The sequence below is a fragment of the Dendropsophus ebraccatus genome, chromosome 5, assembly GCF_027789765.1.
Source record: "Dendropsophus ebraccatus isolate aDenEbr1 chromosome 5, aDenEbr1.pat, whole genome shotgun sequence".
Classification (NCBI taxonomy): Eukaryota; Metazoa; Chordata; class Amphibia; order Anura; family Hylidae; genus Dendropsophus; species Dendropsophus ebraccatus.
Genome location: NC_091458.1, coordinates 33116400 through 33137052, shown reverse-complemented (window position 1 = coordinate 33137052; position 20653 = coordinate 33116400). Strand labels below are relative to the sequence as shown.

Genomic DNA, 20653 nt, shown 5'->3' with positions numbered 1-20653 from the left:
CTAGTTGCCTGCTTCCAAGAGCAGGCGTTTACCTTCCTCATCCACCTCCTGCCATTGGTGGAGGGCTGGGGCCAGAGCCATGGTTGATTCGTCCCATTCTACGTCGTGGTGGTCCTGGAGGACCTCTTCCGTCATCATATCTTGAGCTGGATACAGAGCTTGAACACCCCCTTCTTGTCAAGTCAGGTCGAATCATTCTCTGAAAGAACAAGACGACAAAGTCTGTTATCCCCCAGAATAGGCCTGTAATGAAGGAGAGCCTCCATGGAGACCTCCGCTGCCCATCCAACACTTGTCCGTTCGAGATATACACCATGTTGTGGCCGCTCCACGAGTCTTGATATAGTCTTGGAGGAGACTTACACTATAGTCGACCTAAAGCTCCTAAACAGTCTATAGACTGTTATTGGACTTCCATCTATGAGGAGAAAATCATTCCCTAATATTCTATGCATAAGCCATAATTGTCTGTGGTGTTCATCTAGACTTTTTAGGTCCAGTGCTCAGTTTTCATAGCTTTGCCCTCTTGCATTAGCCTCTTGGGGGAGTAGCCTCAGCACATCCATCCATTCTTACAGAACAGGAGCGTCCAGTCCTAACATAATAACTGGCAGCTCACCTCATTAGCAGGAGATAACATGAACCTCGGACAGTAAAGTATGCGTCCATTTAGCATATGGCACATATCAACCCAAAAACCGTTCTTCGCAAGTGAGATCAGCTGCGAAATAGTATCTGCAGATAGTCCTAATCTAGACAACATGGAGCAGTCCCACGGATTACAAAGTGTTTGTAGATAAATCCTTTCAATCCAAGCACAGGACAACATATTCTACACGATAGCAGGAAAACCCACTCAGTCATAATCACGTTATCTAATAAGCATCCTATGCATTACCTAAGTAGCATATCATAAATTGTGCGGCCAGGCCATCTTGGAAGAGAACCAGTCTCCGTTCATAACTACTGTTGGCATGAACGTCTCTACTTACACCTGTATGGCCAAGGAAGAATTGATAAGAAAGTTATTAATTTACTGGTATCCTTCGCCAAGAAAAGTCAGTATCGTATGAGTTCCCTAATGATGTCAGTCTGCATACTTGGTTTACATGAAGAAGACGGCTGAAGAAAAGCCTTGACTACACTTTTCAGCACCTTGTCACTAGAGATGAGCAAATTTCGAGCATGCTCGGGTTTGTCTGAACCCGAGCATGCGGCATTGGATTTCCATTGGCTGTAGAAGTTTTATGTAGCCCAGGGGAGTTCTAGAAAAAAAAGGATACAGCCCATGGCCTATGGCTGTATCCATGTTTTCCAGGAAGCCTTAGGGCTGCATTCAAATTCAGTCTCGGCCGAACGTAGTCCAACCCGAACTTTTGGCAAGTTTATCGCTAGTTCTGATACATCATATGCCCAAAGCTTCCTTAAGAATACTACTGCTTGTATGGTCTTTGTTATATTAAGCAGTATTATATTATTTTTTTTTAAACAATATTTTATTAGTGGCTTATGTAATATTTGAACATACATATTGAAAATTCATTACATATTCAAAAAGAAAGTCGCTCACAGGCAACAAAGGATTGTATGTTTACAATATCATACAGATACAATGAGCCTTTGTAATAACCTTAAAAGATATATTATCATATACAATACAACAAAGTCTTACCAAAAACATAAGTGGAAAAACAGTAATTTATAATCTCACCTTAAAACACGGTATAGATGTCAGATATTCAAATATGCTACCAATAGAATGGAGAGAATTGTCTTTAACAGAGAAAGGGAAAAGCTTAAGATATTTGGAGTGCTCCCAGAGTTCCCTTTTGGGCGGCCATGCAATACCAATCAGTGTCCTTAAATTGATTAATGACAGAGTCTCTCTCTTCTATAGTAAAATCATGAATTAGAAATTGTGTCCATTTGGACATAAATGTTTATGTTGATTTTTCTTTGGTGCGCAATACATCCAAAAGTTCCCAATGAAAGATCTCCTTCAGAGCGGAGATTACCTCAGAAATGTCTGGTAGAGTATCCAGTGTCCAGTGTCTTAATAAACATTTCAGGGAAACTAATAGAGTTAAATGAATTCCTTTAGAAGTAAGTAATTTAGGAGAAGGAGTAGTAGAGTCTATATCAATAAAATGAAAAAGATAACTAAGAGGGAGAAGTGGTATGGCATGGCCCCAAGTGGACAAAAGATAGAGCCGCACAGAGTCCCAAAATTCCTGCACTCGCGTGCAGGCCCAGGCACAATGAAACAAGTCTGCTTTAGGAAGTGAACATTTCGGGCAACTGTTTGTGAGAAGTGTGGGAGTTGGAAAAAGGAATATTAAAGGCATATATAGCCTTGTGTATAAAGCGGAAATGTATTTCACGTAGAACCACATTGGGAGTGGCAGAATGCACTAGTTGAGATCCTCTCAATATTTGTTGGGTCAGATCCTCTGAAAAAATTACAGAGGACCATTTTAAAAAAAAAAAATTGTCTAGATAAATTCTTTTGAGAGCGTGATCTAAGTTCTCCATATGTATGTGATAAAGAATTATGAACCGGTGGTGTTGGGAATAGATTATCAAATTCTATATCACTTTCTGCTTCTGCTATGCCCCGTACTCTGGAAGTAAGAAATTCAATTATAGAATCGTATTAAGGTAAATTAAATGAAGACAATTTAAATCGTGTTCTGACGATATTCCATGATAAGAAAGTGCTGGAATTAGTATCCAGCAGATCCCCAACAGAAGAAACATGTGCACTCTGCCACTCTGAGTAATCTAATTTGTCTGAGTCAGGTGGGTAAAGTGGTGAATGCCACAGAGGAAATCTTTTCGATAGGCAAAAGGGTAAACCATATAATTTTCGTATCGCCTTCCATGTGGCAATGGTGTCTTTAAAGATAACACTTCTCTTAATTTCTGGGGGTAGTTCTGGTAATTTAGCATGTAGCAGGGTGGGTAAAGGCCAAGGTGCTGCTAAAGCTTTCTCAATTAAAATATTGGAGAAATATGACGTGTCCATAATCCAATCTTTAGCATGGCGAAAGAGAGCGGCTAAATTATATAATCTAATATCTGGGCATTGAGCGCCACCTTTAGAAGTAGGGAGACAGAGAGTGGAATAGGCAATACGAGGTCTCTTTGATTGCCAAATAAATTTAGTGAAATATGATTGGAGTAGGGAAACGTCAGAATGTTTGAGTAAAAGGGGTATTGTTTGCATTGGATATAACAGTTTTCCAAAACACATCATTTTGATTAAGTGGGTACGGCCTAGAATTGGCAATGGTAGAGATTCCCATCTCTGGAGATCTTGTTTTATTCTCTTAATTATAGGGCGATAGTTCAGGGAATATAGTGAGGAGGGAGTTCTGCCAATCTGGATTTCAAGATAAGTAATATAGGATTTACCGATGGAGACCCCCGCAGGACCCGAAGTAGACCTCTTATGTGGAGTTAGGTAAAGAAGTTGACTTTTATGTATATTGATTCTATACCCACAGAAGGAACCAAAAAATTTTAAGGCATCTAATACTGCTGAAACATGTAGATCTGGGTTATCTAAATATATTAAAGCATCATCAGCAAAGCATGTAACTTTGATGACTTGGGAACCAACCCGTATGCCTGAGAAAAAGTCAGAAGAAATAAGATATCTAGCAAGAGGCTCCACTGCCAAATTGAACAATAGAGGGGATAGGGGGCAACCCTGTCTGGTACCTTTTTGTAAGGGAAAGCTATCTGAAAGGAAACCCGGGGTATGAATTCTAGCTTTCGGAGATGTGTATATTGTGGAGATAAAATCTTTGAATTGACCTGTGATACCAAATTTTGTTAAGGTCATGTCCAGCCACTCCCAGCTGATATTATCAAAAGCCTTTTCGGCGTCAACTGCCAACAGACCTGGAGAGTGGCTGGAACGACCCCCAGATTGGACACCAGACTGGGCCGCTAGTACCGTTCTTATATAAGTGACACCAGAACGTCCTTTTATAAAGCCAACTTGATGGCTGCCTATTAGTGATGGTAGGATGTCTGCCAATCTATTGGTCATAATCTTTGCCAACAATTTTAGGTCTAAATTTATTAAAGAGATTGGCCTGTACGAATTAGGAGATGTCGGATCCTTCCCCTGTTTATGTAGTATTTTGATATATGCAGTATCTCCCGAGGGAAGCATGTGATGGTCAGTCAGAATAGTTTGGAAAGTAGAAAGAAGGGTAGGGGAGATGGCAGAAGACATAGATTTATAAAATTCCGCACTATAGCCATCAGGGCCTGGAGCTTTGTTATTTTTAAGTGTAAAGATAGTGGCAGTAATTTCCTCCAATGTGACTGGGGCATTGAGAGTATCAAGAGAAGGGGTATCAAGAGAAGGTAGAGTTAATGAGTCTAGAAAGTTCTTACCAGCAGCTAGATCAAGCCTATCTTTGGAATATAGTGAGCGGAGTATTATATTATAAGACCAATTTAATATAATGAATCAGTATAAATATTTTTAGGGTAACTTTTGGGGTTAAAAGTTACCTCAAAGGCATCCACGGGCCATAGTAAAACGTTTAGTGGCAATAGAAGCTATTTTACGAGTGACTACCGTGAAAACCAGGTTGCACATTGATATCATGTCCTGTGGTATTGAATATTGCTTATTATGGCTAGAGCCTATGATGCAATGTGAGGCATGTCTGGTAGTCCCCTCCTGGCCTTGTCATCTGTTCCGTTCTTTATCAGTCATGCCGGTATTTGGACACGGACACTGCGAAGCCTTTTCCAAATCTCTTTGTTGGTGCAAATTTCTGATAGCAAAATTTCTATGTGGAGGCAGCGGAATAAACAGATACAAGTATGATTCACTAGAGAACGGGGCAGCACTTGAGTGTAGCGTGCTCACAAAGACCCCGGCTTTAGAATTCCTTAACCATTATTTAGGAAGCTTGACATGCGATGTGTCCACAGGCTTTACCTCACACCGGATTGTGTTCTGCAGATCAGCAGCTCTGGCAGGGAAGTAAAAATAATTGTTATGTTACCAAGTTATAATAAAAAAAAGAGGAAAAAAAATTATCCAGTCCTGTATATTATTAGGCAGTATGTGTATGACACCATCTTGCTTCTTTACCTTTTAAAAGCTTTCCCTTGAAACACCTATTTAAAGGTAATGTACTCAGGCTGCAGTGCAGCGTTTCTAGGGCTGGGCTCTGCACATGGAATTGCCTGCCATTTATTAGGATTGCGGCTTGTTAATCGCTGCTGTTGGCCAAAGTAAGCGATGTGTTGGTTTTCTTATGGCGTTCCTATTCTTATTTCACACCTTGCAAAACTCTCTTGCATCTCTCATTTTTTGTAGCAAAAAAAACTCCACCAGTCCTTCAAGGTATGGATTCCAGAAGAGTTCTCAGGTTTTTCTTTCACTTCTTTTCGCTTTTACTAACTGCATACTCAATTCCGCTACAGCCCTTGGGGGCCGAGAGTGTTTCAGCAATTAACCTGCTGTTCCAAATAATCCCTAAACTTCCATTTGGCTGACACACTTTTAGTTTTGGGCAGTCTCCTTGTCACAAAGGATGGATAAATTGCTGTTGGAGTTTCACCCAATCGGAATGTGATGTTGTATTATGGTCACCGGCAGCTTCTCACACCGCCAGTCATGATATCCAGACAAGTAAAGATCTATCCATCAAGGCTGGAGGGGTGGAAGGAAGCTGTCGCGATAACATCGATTGCTTGTGTGTGTGTGGGGAGGGGCGACCACTCTGACTTTTGGTTCAGGCAGAATAAAAGTCCCTTTAATTTATCTTTCGGTTTCCTGAACACAACTAAACATTAAAATAATTAAAGAATGATTCGGTTCTGCAACAACCAGACAAAAGCCCAGCATATGATTTACCAGCTGGTCTTTCTTAATACTGGTGGGCCACCCATCTTGGTTTTTGGAGCACTGGTGTAGATAGAATATGTCATGTGGACTATGGTGGACCCGTCATCGAACGGTATTCTATACCGTGACATATCTGACCATGGTTTACCAGTCATGTTTTGTCCAAAGACAGATCTGTGTGGAGTAGGCTTTGTTAAATAGCAGAGAGTCCCTACTTAAGGTGCTCAGTATGGACCTGTATTGTTAAGGGAAACTTGTAAGTGAGAAAAACCCCTATCTGATTGACCATGGACCCAAATGTGGTACAGGATACTCATACACTTGTATGCACTGGATCCCTGCACACTGTACAGCCTCACCAAAAGCAACCTTAACTTTTATTCATGTCCATTAGAACCTCTTTTGAGGTGACCACCCATCATCTTGTAACAAGAGGTCGCATTGTCAAAGTACAAAGTCAAGATTAAGGGTGGTCTTCTTAAGGGGGTTGGTCTATGGAAAGGTTTAACTGTATTACATTGCCATATTCTAGTTAATACCCCCTTTGCTTCGTACGGCTTTAATATCACAATGGTAACTGTAGATCTAATGGTGTTTTGTAGGAATCCCTTACAGAAAGTGCAGACATCAACACAACCTTACTTGTTTATTTCTTTGGACGTGCAGGACGGGATAAGCTGCAGTATGCCAGTTTCTACAGGTATTTATCCCCTAAATGTATTTTGATTTAGGATACTGAAAATGTTGTTTTTGCAATCGGTGTCTATTTTCTGATCTATGAATTAAATATAATTTATAATATAATATATTTATAATATAAATATAATTAAATTATTTTTAACTTTTTGTACATTATTATGGGGGCAGACATCTTGCCCGAGAGGGGGGAATGGAGCCAGAAAGCTTATTAACACACATTACAAAGTTTTATATAACTTTTCTAATGTTGGAGTTGTCCTTTAATAAAGTTATTACTTTGTAATATGACTTTATAATGTAGTGCTGTGAAACAGCTATATGGCTATACAGAGCAGGGGGTTCATTCTTCCGTGTACTGTATATTCTAATATATTCTTTCTTCTCTGCATTGATCCTTCAAAGTTTAGCAGCCAAGTTTAAAGAAATGTGTGTATATATGTGTATATGTGTGTAGATAGATATAGAGAGAGAGACAAAGTAAAGAAGCCACATGTTCCCTTGCTAGCACTGTTCACCCACCAGTTATCTATCCTGACACACACAGGAAATGCTTGCTCAGCCAATCGCTGTCCACGGCGGGTCACTGCTGCGGCTACTGATTGGCTGAGTGGGCATAACCCATATGTTGGAATGGAGAAGCTCTGAGCAGTAGGGATGGTAACATAAAGATAGCAGCAGGTATGTGTGTTTTGTTTGGTTTTTATTTTTTTTCTTTGTTTGCTCTCTGAGCAGTTCTACATAAAAGCTCCTAACATACATGTTGCATGGAAGCTGCAATGATTATCATACAGTGTCATCCACCATCTATAGACTATTATGTCATCCATTTAACAAATTCTTTATTATTATTATTATTATTATTATTATTATTATTATTATTATTATTATTATTATTATTATTATTTTTATTATTATTATTTTTATTATTATTATTTTATTATTATTATTATTATTATTTTATTATTATTGTACATATCCCATCTTTTTTTGCATTATACATCGGCTCACCAGAGCTCTAAAGGACACTTTTCTGGCCTCCAGCTAATTTAACCCTATACTATTTAACTTTTTTTTATAGACTATCTTTAGTATAAATTCCATCTTAAATTACTTTTCTAAATCTTACAATATCTTTCTGGCACTGTGTATTTTACATAACATCCTACATATTTTATTTTAAATTTTCCCGAATTTGTGAATACTTTAAAAGTTATCATTCTAAAGACGATCATAATAATTTTTTTACTTTTTTTCCTCATCAGATGACCTTTTCAGTATTGTATACACAGTAGGGTTTTACAGCAGATCCAATTCCATTTCACCCTGTCGAAACCTTGCTATGATAAAAACACATACTTTATGCGTCAGGCCTGTGCCTTAGGATTGTATCCACCTCACAGACAGAAGCCTGTTATCAGGATTTACTCCCACATTTCACTCTAAGGTTTGCAGGCTAAGTGTAGGGTCTAATCCTGGTAATTTTCAAGATTGTCACTTTTCCCCCCCTCCTCCTGAACTGGAATGTGTTTTTTATCATTCTATATATCACGGGCTGACAGTGGAGTTTATTTAATGCACGGCACATTGAGGAGAAGATCAGAGCCCTCCGAGCTGCAGAGTAAATAGCACTTTTGACATCATCCTACGGAATAATGGAAACCCAGCACATCTATTTTTTGTGTCTGTAAGCTTCGATCTTTCATAGACAGCTTTCTAGCTGATGTTTTTTGCCTCACACAGAACATTGTTGTGGGTGTTTGATCTACCCCACGCTGTTTGTACGGGAGATGACGGATGGGATTTTTAGAAGAACACATCATTTCACCAAGGGAAATCTCTACCCTGGTGGGAAAGCCAGAAGTCTTCCAGATCCGTCACAAGTTTGTTGAGAAGTCTCCGCTGTCCTGAAAAAAAGAAAAAAAAATTGTGAAGTATGTTGGCTTGGTACGTATTTGTTTTTGGATGGAGTCGTCATTTTTATAGAAGAGTTTGAGTGGACCCACATGAGAGCTCTTAGGCACTGAGATAACAGTGTACTGACAGGTCTGAAGAGGGCTGAATGCAGAAACACGACACCTGTCTGCCTGGAGAAACCTTTCTGTGCAGATGAAGGAGACACTTGTCAGGTGGAGAACATTACGTGAGAAAAGATTGGTCAGGTTTACCAGTCTCTTTACTCTGTAATCTGTAAAGGGGAAAAAAAGAGACATAGGTATCACATGCTAAGGCACGACAAACACATTGTTCTCCGAGTCCATTGAACAGCAATGGGCACACCTACAATTTGGGTGATCTGTATAAGGGGTCATAGCATAAGGTGGTACATCTACAGCGATCCATCCTTTTTGAAAAAAGTTTTTGAAGTTTGCTTATAAATTCTTGAAGGTTGAAGCAACAAACCCCACCAAAATGATCACCAAACTTTAGGAAGAAGTATGTGCAAAGTAGCTGTCTGAGATGTCTAAGCTTTGGGTCAAGTCAAAAAGAAGGGAAGCTACGCTAAGGTGGCGCAAGAGAGCTGCTTAGCATATCATTCTTTCCAGAATTCCTGTTGAAATGTGAATAGCCTCTATGTTTCCACCTGCCGTCATGGTGCTCTCAACAAGAAGAAACTTTACCCCTTTGGCCAGTGACATTGCTTTGATCCTGGTACTAAGTTGCATAGGATGAAATGTTTCATTCACAAAAAGCAGGGTGATTATCTGCCAAACAGGCAAATATCACCCCATGTACTAGTGCCAGTTATCAGCCAACAGCTGATCAACTCAGCCAAAGAAAACTGAAGATTGATCCAGCAACTGTTCTTTCAGCCCACCCTAAATGGGTGCTGATCTGAGACTGCAGCTTGGGATTGGGCAGTGTAATAGGGTCAACTGAGGCTTTCCAGGCCTAGTGACAGGTCCCCTTTAAGAAGAGACTCAAATGAACAGATATACAGCCAGTACAGATGGCGCCACCTTATCGACATTCTCTGGTTCGGTCTTAGTTGGGCCAGTTTGTGGATTACACAATGGACCTCCGTCCTCTTACTGTAAACTGCATTTTCCTTAAACAACAAAGTGTATTCCTTTCTTGATGGACCAATAAGTGGAAGCGCTTAAAGTCACAGGAACAAGAATAAAAGACTGGAGCGTCATCAATTAAGGACATTAATGAAGGAGGAGTGACAGCCATAGAAGGAAACTATGACTAGAATTGGTTTTGTGTTACTATCAAGGTTGTTTTTTGTTTTTTGTTTTTTTAAGTAAAATATTTGGAATCCAGTTGGATCAAGCAGGTAGAGATGTCCCCAAAGTGAATGGAGCTGCATTTGCTATCTGTGTAACTTCCAAACATTGCTGAGTACAGTGCTGGGCTCTATTCGTCAGCTTCTAAGAGAATAAATGGATCTGCTTCATTAAAAAAAATAAAACAATTGGAGAATGCAAGGGGGTGGGGGTGTTAGCCACGATCTTACACCTCTAAGTAGTTATACCCCATCTCAGACAACCCATTTAAGAAATGCTTCTATTTGCTCTACACAACTCTTTTACCCCGTACTTACTGCACTGTTGAGATCCATAGGGCTGTAAGTTCAGTTTAGTAGACTAGTGCGGGGTTGGGGGGGGGGTGTTGGGCTGAATGTCACATCTGGAATATGGACAATTAAGCCCTGGTACAATGTGCCCATCTGAATGAGGCCTTTACTGTGTGATAACAGTCAGATTTGGCCGCCCCAGTCTTTTTCCCTGACTCTGATCATCCGATTATGGCCAGTGTTTGCCAGACATAGTTTAGTTAATATCAAAAAGCTGTTTTGAGTCTCGGCAATGTGTCATGGCCGGCCTCTGACAGATACCGATACTGTTCTGAGCGAACTAATTGTAACTTGTGACTTTTGAGGTGTCGGCATCTTAAGCAACTGCCTGCAGACACAACGTCCTGGTGTCATACAAGGGCGAGAGCGGGGCTTATCAGGAACATATCCTCATTGTGGGGGCCGCCATGAATAATTCATCTAATCAGCCGCACCATTTCAGGGCTGTGTACATAGCGCCCATACTCCTTATGGGTCCTCGCCAGGTTCAGTCTTATTGAGGAAATATTTTACTCTGTCACCTCTCATTATTCATAGAATGGCAGGCGATGGGAACCAACATTCCTAACAAAGCAGTCTATAATTCCTCTGCTATTATATTAGATTTCATGGCATTCCCTTTGTGTTATTGCACAGATTGTACTAGTTAGGGCACACACTGGTTGTCCCAAATGAAGCGAAGCTGACAGATCTGTAGATTGCTCTTAAAGGGGTATTCCAGGAATAAAATATAATGTTTAAAAGAATAGGATCTTACATGTAGTTCACATCACTTTGACACATTCGCTGTTTGTGATAGAGAAGTAGGAGAAGGAAAGGCTTTGGTGATCGCAGCGACTGTAAAGTGAGCTGTACTGTATGCATCTCCGCTCACTTGTCTCTCTCCCCCCAGAAGGAGCACAGCTGAATGGTGAATCAATGTGGCAACTCTAAAATGTGTGCTGTTAGCCCCCACTGCAGTTTATTTGCTGTTCCCAGGGGCTGGGGCTGACCACATGGCAAGATCGGAGATGGCGTTGGTGGTGGCCATGTTAGAAAGGCATGCCACACATCTTGTAGGGCAGGAGTGGCTACCTAGAGCCCACTGTGAGGGCCTGTGTTAGTAGGTGCAGGCGGTCAGGATTGTCTGATTGAAGTGGTTGTCTGGCCAAAATAGACTGATGAGCTGCCCACATGGCCGGAGGGTATGTCTAAAGTAGGAGCAGGAGGTGCATCACTTCTTACTGTAATGTTTCTGGAGCTGAGTTACAAGTGAGCAGTACAAGCCAGGAGAGAGACATACTGTACTGCCATGTGCCTCTCTTCCTGCTCTGTGTGTATGTGGGGAAACCTCATAGGCGTACATTATGTAGCTGTCTTGGTCACATGACAGAGCCAGGAGAGGAAACACTGAGCGCAGATGTTGTCCGACTCGTTCTTTTGCTTAGAACAATTATTATAAACCTAGACAACTGGGGACACCCAGGCCTACAAAAACATGACCTCTGTCTTCCAGTAGTGGCACCTTTCCTTTCCTCAGTTTGGGTGTAGGTTTTGCAGCTCTGTTCCATTGAAGTGAATAGAGGTCAATTGTCATACCACACACAACCTGAGGACAGGGGTGGCACTGTTTTTTAAGCAAAAAAAAAAAAAGTAGCTGTACTTTTTCTAATTCTGGATAACCCCTTTAAGGGTTTGCTGCTGCAGTTGATGCAAAATAATAAAATATATATATATATATATTATATATCTTTCTATCTATCAGTGGTTTAAAATCTTCCCTTGTATATTTTGCTATAAATCATGGCAAAATCCCCAGTGATAAATTTTTTGCAGGTTTTATAGTGGAGCTTTACTTCCCCCAATGAGAAAAATCAACAAATCTGCAAATAATACATGACAGAAACTGGCATACTGCAGATGTAAGAATCCGCACTGCAGCTCAATTCTAGGCAGAAAATTGTCAATGATAAATGGGTGAAGTTAGTAGAAACCTGCTACTATATCCCACTGCTAATTCTTCTGAACTTTACTACTCCCGGCTCTATCTCACAATTGGTGGGGGTCAGACCCCAACCCATCAAAACCTTTGACATGTCAAAAGTTGTTAGTTTTTTCAAATAATGTATATATGACATACATATCCATTTATACACTTAGGGGGACATTTATTAAGTCTGGCGTTTTTTACGCCGGACTTAAAAATGTCCCCCCATCTCCAGCGCTACGGGGATTTATGTAGAGGCAGACTGCCTGTACATAAATCCCGTGCGCTCGGCCAAAAACCTACACCAGCTGAGGACTGGAGTAGGTTTTCAGCGTATCTTTCGGCGGAACGGATGGTGAATCGCGCGAACTCTGAGTCCGCGTCCTCCGTTCCGCCCCCTTCACACCCACTCCCCTCCGTACTCGGCGGAAAGTGGCGATTTGCGAATATTTTATTCGCAAATCGGCCATTTGCGAATAAAATAATGCGCAAATTGGCACTTTCCGCCGAAAATCATCTGTATGCCGGATGATACATGTCCCCCTTAGTATATTGCCCAAGAACTGTACAGTACTTTACAGGTCACCTCCTAAGCAGCAGTAGTCTCTGAAGCTGCTTTCACCACATGTAGAGCTGTATCAATATTATACTTTAAATAAAAAAAATAAAAAAACACTTTTCATAACCAGCAGTCCCTTCTTTAAAAGTTTAAGGATGGAACTTCAGCGCCCCCTAGTGACAGGTCTAGACGTTAGCATGACACAACTTAGAGTGGAAGACTCCCAGTCTGAACAACATGCCAGAGTCGACCTAAAAAGTCGCGTAATTCTTTCCTTAACTTATCTTGTACTGGTTTTCAGCATTGTGTTGTTTCCTTTGCAGCCAAAGTGAGAATTTTTCTTGTTCCTTCCTGCAGCTTATCGTCCTGCTGATCAAAGCATGTTATAAGCAAAGCTGATCCCTGTGTTATACCAAGTCTAGGGCCTGGCAGTTCAATACATAACATAGAGATTCACCCAACGTCATGAACACAAATCCTCCTCTTATGGGTACTATTACACGGAACGATAATCGTCCGATTATCGCTCCATGTAATAAATATAACGATCAGCCGATGACAACAATCATCGGCTGATCGTTGATATAGGTTCTGACCTATTTTTGTCGGCCGCCGACCGTGCACTGCTACGTGTAATAGCGGTGCATGGGCGGCGACTAACGATATGCATTACCCATCCACATTCCAGGGCTGCTGCTGCGGTCTTCTTCTCCCCGGGTCCCGCGCGCTGTAACGTCAGAGTGGCGGCCCCGGCCTGTAATTGGCTGAGCGGCCTGTCAGCTGACAGGCCACTCTGACATTACAGCGCGCGGGACCCGGGGAGAAGAAGACCGCAGCAGCAGCCCTGGAACGTGGATGGGTAATGTATATAGTTATGCAAGTTATGCTTGTTTAACGATTATCGGGCCGTGTAATAGGCCCAGTAAACGAGCGGCAATCTAGCAGATTTACAGGATTTATCGGGCCCTGCTTATGCCTTAAACAGTAGGGGTGATTTATCATGTATTTATATCAGATTACAGGTGTATGTACAGTGAGAAATCCCATTTGGAATGAACGCCATATTTATAAAGCCAATTTTTGTTTATAACATAAGTAGATTTTGAGCCTTCAGAAATAGTATCCCTTTGGTGGACACAATGCACTCCATGGCTGCAATGGCAGGAGTTGCTCATATACCTTATGGTGAAGCTATTAGGCTAGATGTACAGGATAGTTATTGTCTACACCACACCAGACATTGCTGTGATCATGCATGAAGAAGAAACAGTAACCTTTGCTTTATTATTTCAGGTTTATTGAAAATTTGCAGACAGAGATTCAAGAAATGGAATTTGCACAATTCTCAAAGGGTTTGGACTTCATGAGGAAGGAGGACTTTGCAGAATGGCTGCTATTCTTCACAGATGAGGAGGGCAATGACATCTACTGGCATAATGTGAAAACCAGGATCCCTCCCGGAGAGGTAAGTGCAACTCTTATTAAAAGTGACTGTGGATTTGCATCCCTGGTCACCCCAGAACTAAATAGCCATGATAAAGTCCAAAGTCAACATCCAGCCTTTAGTGCTGTTTAAATCCTTAAAGGGAACTAATCACACAAAAATTGGCTATAAAGCTAAGGAAACGTGCTGGTAGATCAGCCAGCACGCTTCCTAACCATCCCCCTGTCCCCTCCGTCCCCTGTACATAGAGCCCGCAAAGTTAGTTTATTAGTCTCCCGGGCTCTATGCAAATTACCTTGTAAGAAGTCACGGTGGGCGGGCGGCTTCTTCAATTAGTCACGGTGGGCGGGTGTCTTTTTCAAGTAGTCACTGTCCTGGGCCGGCTCCAGCGCTGTAATCACGCCCCTCTGGCCGTGTGTAGAAAGCGCCGCATGGTGACGTCATTAGGGGGGGCCGGCGTCTTTACTAAGCTGCGCATGTGCAGTACTGTGGGTGAAGCCGCTGCTGTACTACGCCGCGCAGGCGCAGTACCGCAGTGTCTTCTCCGGCTGCACTGCGCATGCGCAGCTTAGTAAAGACGTCGGACAGGCCGACGTGCTATGCCGGCCCCCCCTAATGACGTCACCATGCGGCGCTTTCTACACACGCTCAGAGGGTCGTGATTACAGCGCCGGAGCCGGCCCAGGACAGTGTCTACTTGAAAAAGCCGCCCGCCCACCATGACTACTTACAAGGTAATTTGCATAGAGCCCGGGAGACTAATAAACTAACTTTGCGGGCTCTATGTACAGGGGACGGAGGGGACAGGGAGATGGTTAGGAAGCGTGCTGGCTGATCTACAAGCATGTTTCCTTAGCTTTATAGCCAATTTTTGTGTGATTGGTTCCCTTTAAAGGGGTTGGCCACTTTATAGTAAAATTGTCCAATGTACAGTATTAGTAAGTGTACTCAAAGCACTTATTGGAAGCAGCTCCCTGTGTGCCTCATAGAGCTTATATTATACGTCCCGCCTGCTTCTCACAGCTATATCTAACCATTGGAGATCTCGCCACCCCGAATAATCAAAATTTGTGTCAGATGCTTTTTGTTAGTATATTTTTTTTTATTTTTCTTCGGAGTGATTGATTTTTGTCATTTGGAATTTCAGAGTATCACCATGGAGGAATTCAAGAGTTTTTATCAATTCATGAACAATCTTGAAGATTTCTCTATCACTATGAAAATGTTCAGTGTGGCAAACAAAGCGGTGAAGTTGGGTAAGAGTCCCTATACAGGCCTTGGAATACAGAATCAACCATGTCACTTGTCACTTCACTGTAATTGCTAGGTTAGACCTTTTTTCCCAAGTTCCATGCACGGTGATTGTATACAGACTGTGTGCAACGTATCAGGTTATCGGAATTCTGTGAAGATTTAAACTTTTTCGGAGCTCCCGGCATCATAATGATACATGACTCCAGGAGTTTCGATAATCCATTCTGTTGCAAACCGTGAAAAGATAACCCAGGTCTTGCTGGGATTTCATGCTCTGAGAGACAGGACGGGCTGCCTCAAAAGGTATTTGAGCGCATGTTAAATAAGAAACAGGGAACGGGAAAGTGATGAAACCAAAGCTATACCTGAAGAATCTAGCTATAATCTGACTGTTCATCTTCAGTAGCTGTCACTCAAATAAACTTATTTGGTTGGCAGCCCTTCCCCCCCCAACACCCCCTTACAGACGCATGCTTAGAGAAGGAAGGAGAAGGAATAAACTACTGTCAGACTCTCCTGCTGACAGCTCATCATCCCCTATGTGAATAAAGGATCAGACAAGCTGAAGTCTAGCCTGCCTGATTCTGCTTTTCACACATCCTCTGCTGTTAGGACACTCTGATACACATTCGATAGACAACGGCTACTGTATAAATGAGCAGGTCCAGCCCACTTATATGTAATGTGTATGAGCTCGTGCAGTTGTGTTTTGGCAGTGGAGACTGGGAATGTTTTTACTATATTTATGCAATTCTTTATTCCTTTCCCCAGCTGAATTCAAGCGAGCGGTGAAAGTGGCTACAGGAGAGGAATTATCTGAAAATGTCCTGGACACCGTCTTCAAGATCTTTGATCTAGATGGGGACAACTGTTTAAGCCACGGAGAATTTTTAGGAGTCCTGAAGAACAGGCTCCATAGAGGACTGAAGGTAATTGCACATTGTATTGTTGTTCTTCATATGCTCAAAGATACACAGGAGTAACCTCTTTTTTGGGGTCAGTAGAGGTGTCCATGCTTTCCTTGTGTGGGAGTCAATGAAAAATAATGTAATAATGTCCATTGAACAGCATTGCAATATTTGCCGTCACTAAAGTTTCCTTCTACTTCTTCTTAGCATGTGCCACAACAGCTAGGACTACAAGGCTACTGGAAATGTGTCAAACGGGAAACCATTAAAGGCGCCAATGAAGTCTGGAAGCAAGCTGGGAAGAGTCCGTTTTAAAGCCATCCTTCCATGATATGGAATGTCTAGTTTTCCGGGATTGCTCTTTCCATATATTTGTGTTTACGTCTGGTTTACCTGTCTATAGCATCTCACATATCGGCCTGTTCTGCAGCACCGCACTGATCTCATGGGCGGCTCCTTCCTGTGCCGTGTTTATGTCTGGGTTCCCCTTTACAGGTGACAGACTTGGCTTCTACCTGCACTAAACAGGCTCTGCTATTCTGCTGCTCTGGGGTCCGGGGAAATAAACATCCCAGAATGCATTGGCACTCCTTTCTTGCAATGTATGATATAGTCGCCCAGCACTGCTGGGGAGTCGCACCTGTATATAGCATTGTAACAGATTATAGCGCATAAGAGAGGCTGGAAACACAAAATGTCAAGGGGTTTCTGAGATTAGAAACAGCCCAGCACTTGTCTATAGGCTGTGTTTGGTTTTGCTACTGAGACTCATTTGCTTAAATGAGACCAAGCTACAATACCAGACAGACTGTGGACAAGAGTGATGCTGTTTCTTGGAGGGTATATTAGACCCTTTACAGTATTTGTAGCCTCAGAAAACCCTTTGACCTTGCACTAAACTTGAAACTGTTCACTGTTATTGCACATAATATCTCAGTATTAGAGATGAGCGAACCTCGAGCATGCTCGAGTCCATCCGAACCCGATCGTTCGGCATTTGATTAGCGGGGGCTGCTGAAGTTTTATAAAGCTCTAAGGTTGTCTGGAAAACATGGACACAGCCAATGACTATATCCGTGTTTTCCCACATAGCCTTAGGGCTTTATCCAACTTCAGCAGCCACCGCTAATCAAATGCCGAACGATCGGGTTCAGATGGACTCGAGTATGCTCCAGGTTCACTCATCTCTAGTCAGTATATGTGGTGCAACAACAGGGGTCAGGTAGTGCATGTACAGTATATAAGACACACTGAATATCAGCAGGAACTTGTCCATGGTAAATAATGGGTTCACAGAAGGGGATTATTATAGCCATATTACACTTAACTCACTAAAATAGTTCTCTTGTTATCTGAAAGGGAAAAGGCCTATTAAAGACATCACTTATACCATGGTGTAAACCATAATTGTCAACATTCTTAGTTTTCCAAAGGAAATCCCATGACCCCCACCCAAAAGTGGACATTTCTGGGTGGCTACAGAGTGGGGCTTAAAGGGATTATGCCGGTTTAGAAAAAAATGTCTGCTTTCGTCAAGAATCAGCACCACTTTTGTCCTCCGTTTGGGTGTGGGTTTTACAGCTCAGTTCCATTGAAGTGAATGAAGCTCTTTTGTAATACCATGACCACCCCTGTTGACAGTGCTTTTTTTTGCAAAAAAAAAAAAAAAAGAGGGTGTTTTTATTTTGTTGTTCTTTAGTCATGGAAAACCCATTTAACCCTTCTAAAATAGTATCAGCGGCTTGGGCTACATAAGGCGCCCAAGTTCCATATGTGGCTACTAAGCCATCAGATGCGGAACATTAGTCTAGAATAAGTTTACACAAAATACACTTTCTCATAAATGGCCTAAACATTAAGCACTTGGTCAGTGGATCCGTCCTGACATTCACCACAAATAACAGGTCTGGAGCGGCTTTTCTGTTCTGTTCTTTGCAGTTGCTCTATTATTCACCTGGAAATGTGTGAATAAATTGACAAGTGACGATGAGATGTATTCCTAAATCTGTCAATAGTGATTGGACAAAGCCAGAGTGTAGGAACACTCTCTAATGATAATTGAAATGGTAACACCCAGTTGTCAGTTTTATTTGTACATTTCTAGGAAGAATAACAAGAGGAGCAGCACAACACTAACCAAGAGAGTCCAGCACTCCCAAATCACATAGTTGCTTTACTAAGTGACCCATTCAGTGCTATACACACGTTATATTATTATTTCATCCAATGCATATCGGAGTTGACCTCCTTGTTTACAGCATTAATGACACAACACACTTCTAAGAAAACACGCTGCTGAATTATTTTATGGAGAATAAATAAGGTCAGGAGAGCAGACGGATCCTCTTTAAGGAGCCGCATATTTAGTTATGGCTTTTTCCACTAATGGATGTAAAGTGCTTATAGCCGACTGATGTCATTCTCTTGTGCTGGGAAATCTTACAGGGTCGGCTGATTTATATATCATAACGTGTTCTGTACATAGTCATCTGGTGTGCCGTAGACAGTGTGCATGTAATATGCTGTCCTTCCGGAATGTATCTCTAGTCTATCAGTATCGATTTGGAGGGGGGGGGAATCGTGAAATAGTCTGTGTTGCCCACAGCAATGAAGTACAGAGCAGCTTTTATTTCTTGTAGGGTTCTAGAAAAATTGGACCTGCGCTCTGATTGGTTTCTAAGGACAACAAAAAAAGTTTTCTTTATTCGCTTCTCTGGTAGAGATCAGTTATTGCATTTAAATCTTTTGCTTAAAGTCAATGCACCATCAGGTACATCGCTGTGCTTTTTTTTTTTACCCTAATCGTTTGGCACAAGTGCAGGGATGCCCGTGGCGCAGTGCTTTTCTTGAATTGTCGCCAGGTTCCTGAACTCGGCACCGGTCTGTTTCTGAGCCCCGAGCGTGGCGATATCCCCTCTCCTCTGTGACGCGGCTTCATTGATTCTAGGGGCCCAATTCCACCATATGATTATCGTTCAGATTATCGTTAAATTGTTCGAATCTAAACGATAATCGTTCATTTGACTAGCAGTTAACGACTAACGACTGAGCGAGAAATCGTTGATCGTTTAATAAGACCTGGACCTATTTTTTAACGTTGCTCGTTCGCAAATCGTTCGCATTGAATAAGAAGTCGTTCGCAGTAGTGACAAACGCTATTGCTACGACAAGACGACCGCAAGAAGGATCATAAGTAACAATTATCTTTCCATGTAAATGGGCGAACGATTTTAGGTCTTTCGTAATAGCGGTCGTTTGGACCGTTTATCGTTAACGATTATGCGTCCGGTGGAATAGGGCCCTAATTCACAGAGGGGAGGGGGTTGGGGGGTGGGGGGTGGCTGGTACAGGTTTGCTTTAAAATTCAAATCTCTGCAAGGAAACCTGTCTAGGGCCAGTGGGTGGTTGATGGGTAGGGATATATATGTCGATTTATTTTTACTAGACACCAATTTTGTGTTTTTTTACTTCTACACTTACAGAAACTCCACTTACAGACTGTGTAATGAGATATTCAGAGTATAGGAAGCTGTCTATATTTATGACCAAAATGTAAGACGTTATCAGTCCACAGGGGTAGATAGATTCACAATGGCACCACTATGGTAAGGCTGCTATTTGTATATGCTGATATGACATATTAAATAGGGTTGTAACAGTCATACTGAGAAGCTAGTGCCTGATGGGAGCAAACATTTTTTGCAAGGACATATTATTACAGTATATTGGTAGTCCGCATACATAATAACACAAGTGCTTACTACAAAACAAGGGACAAGTTTGTATACATATGCCAACCTGAGACCACCTGGAGCTCTCCCATCACTTCTTTCATGGACCAGTTCTCAGGACTGTTGAGCAATAGGTGCATCTACAAGCCACACACTAAAAGGGGAACTCAGAGGAGAAACTCAGTTTGTTGTCATTACCTTTATTTACTAAGCATGTTCAGTATGTTTAGCAGCAGTCTCGGACTCATATGTAAGCCTATATAATTCCCTATACTGAAGAGCATGTGCCAAAAGCATAGAGGAAAGCGGATTGCCCAGAGAGTTGGGATTGAAGGGCTTGGAAAGTATCCACAGTCTTCCTTATATGCTCGGTAGGGAGCCATAGGTGTCTCCTGCAGTCGGTCTGCACAGGTCTCAGGCAGTAGTTTCAAAGACCCATCAGAGTCCTGCTAGGATGCGAATCCTGATGGTTGTTACTGCCCTATTACACAGGGCGATTATCGTCCAAACAGGCTAATAAAGCCTTGTGTAATATGGATAGTGATCAGTGGCTGACACAAAACAATTGACTTCACATATCTCATATAATTCATTATATATAGATTTGTGTAAGCCTTATTCAGGTGTATATGAA

The 20653-nt window shown here is 41.8% G+C and overlaps 1 protein-coding gene and 1 pseudogene across 2 annotated transcripts in view; one reads left to right on the top strand and one right to left on the bottom strand.

The window, feature by feature from the left end:
- The window catches only part of MICU2 (mitochondrial calcium uptake 2), a 175728-nt gene extending 158859 nt beyond the window's left edge, over positions 1–16869 (top strand). The window contains exons 8-13 of one of the 2 annotated variants that reach the window (XM_069969828.1): positions 5351–5377; positions 6484–6581; positions 13976–14147; positions 15274–15382; positions 16152–16309; positions 16496–16869. In XM_069969828.1, the coding sequence (XP_069825929.1) occupies positions 5351–5377; positions 6484–6581; positions 13976–14147; positions 15274–15382; positions 16152–16309; positions 16496–16603 (672 nt within the window). In that variant the 3' untranslated portion in view covers positions 16604–16869. The remainder of the gene's footprint in view (positions 1–5350; positions 5378–6483; positions 6582–13975; positions 14148–15273; positions 15383–16151; positions 16310–16495) is intronic. The other variant, XM_069969829.1, reaches the window with a different exon arrangement.
- LOC138792420 (selenoprotein K-like) lies at positions 38–326 on the bottom strand (annotated as a pseudogene).
- Positions 16870–20653: the final 3784 nt, after the last annotated feature.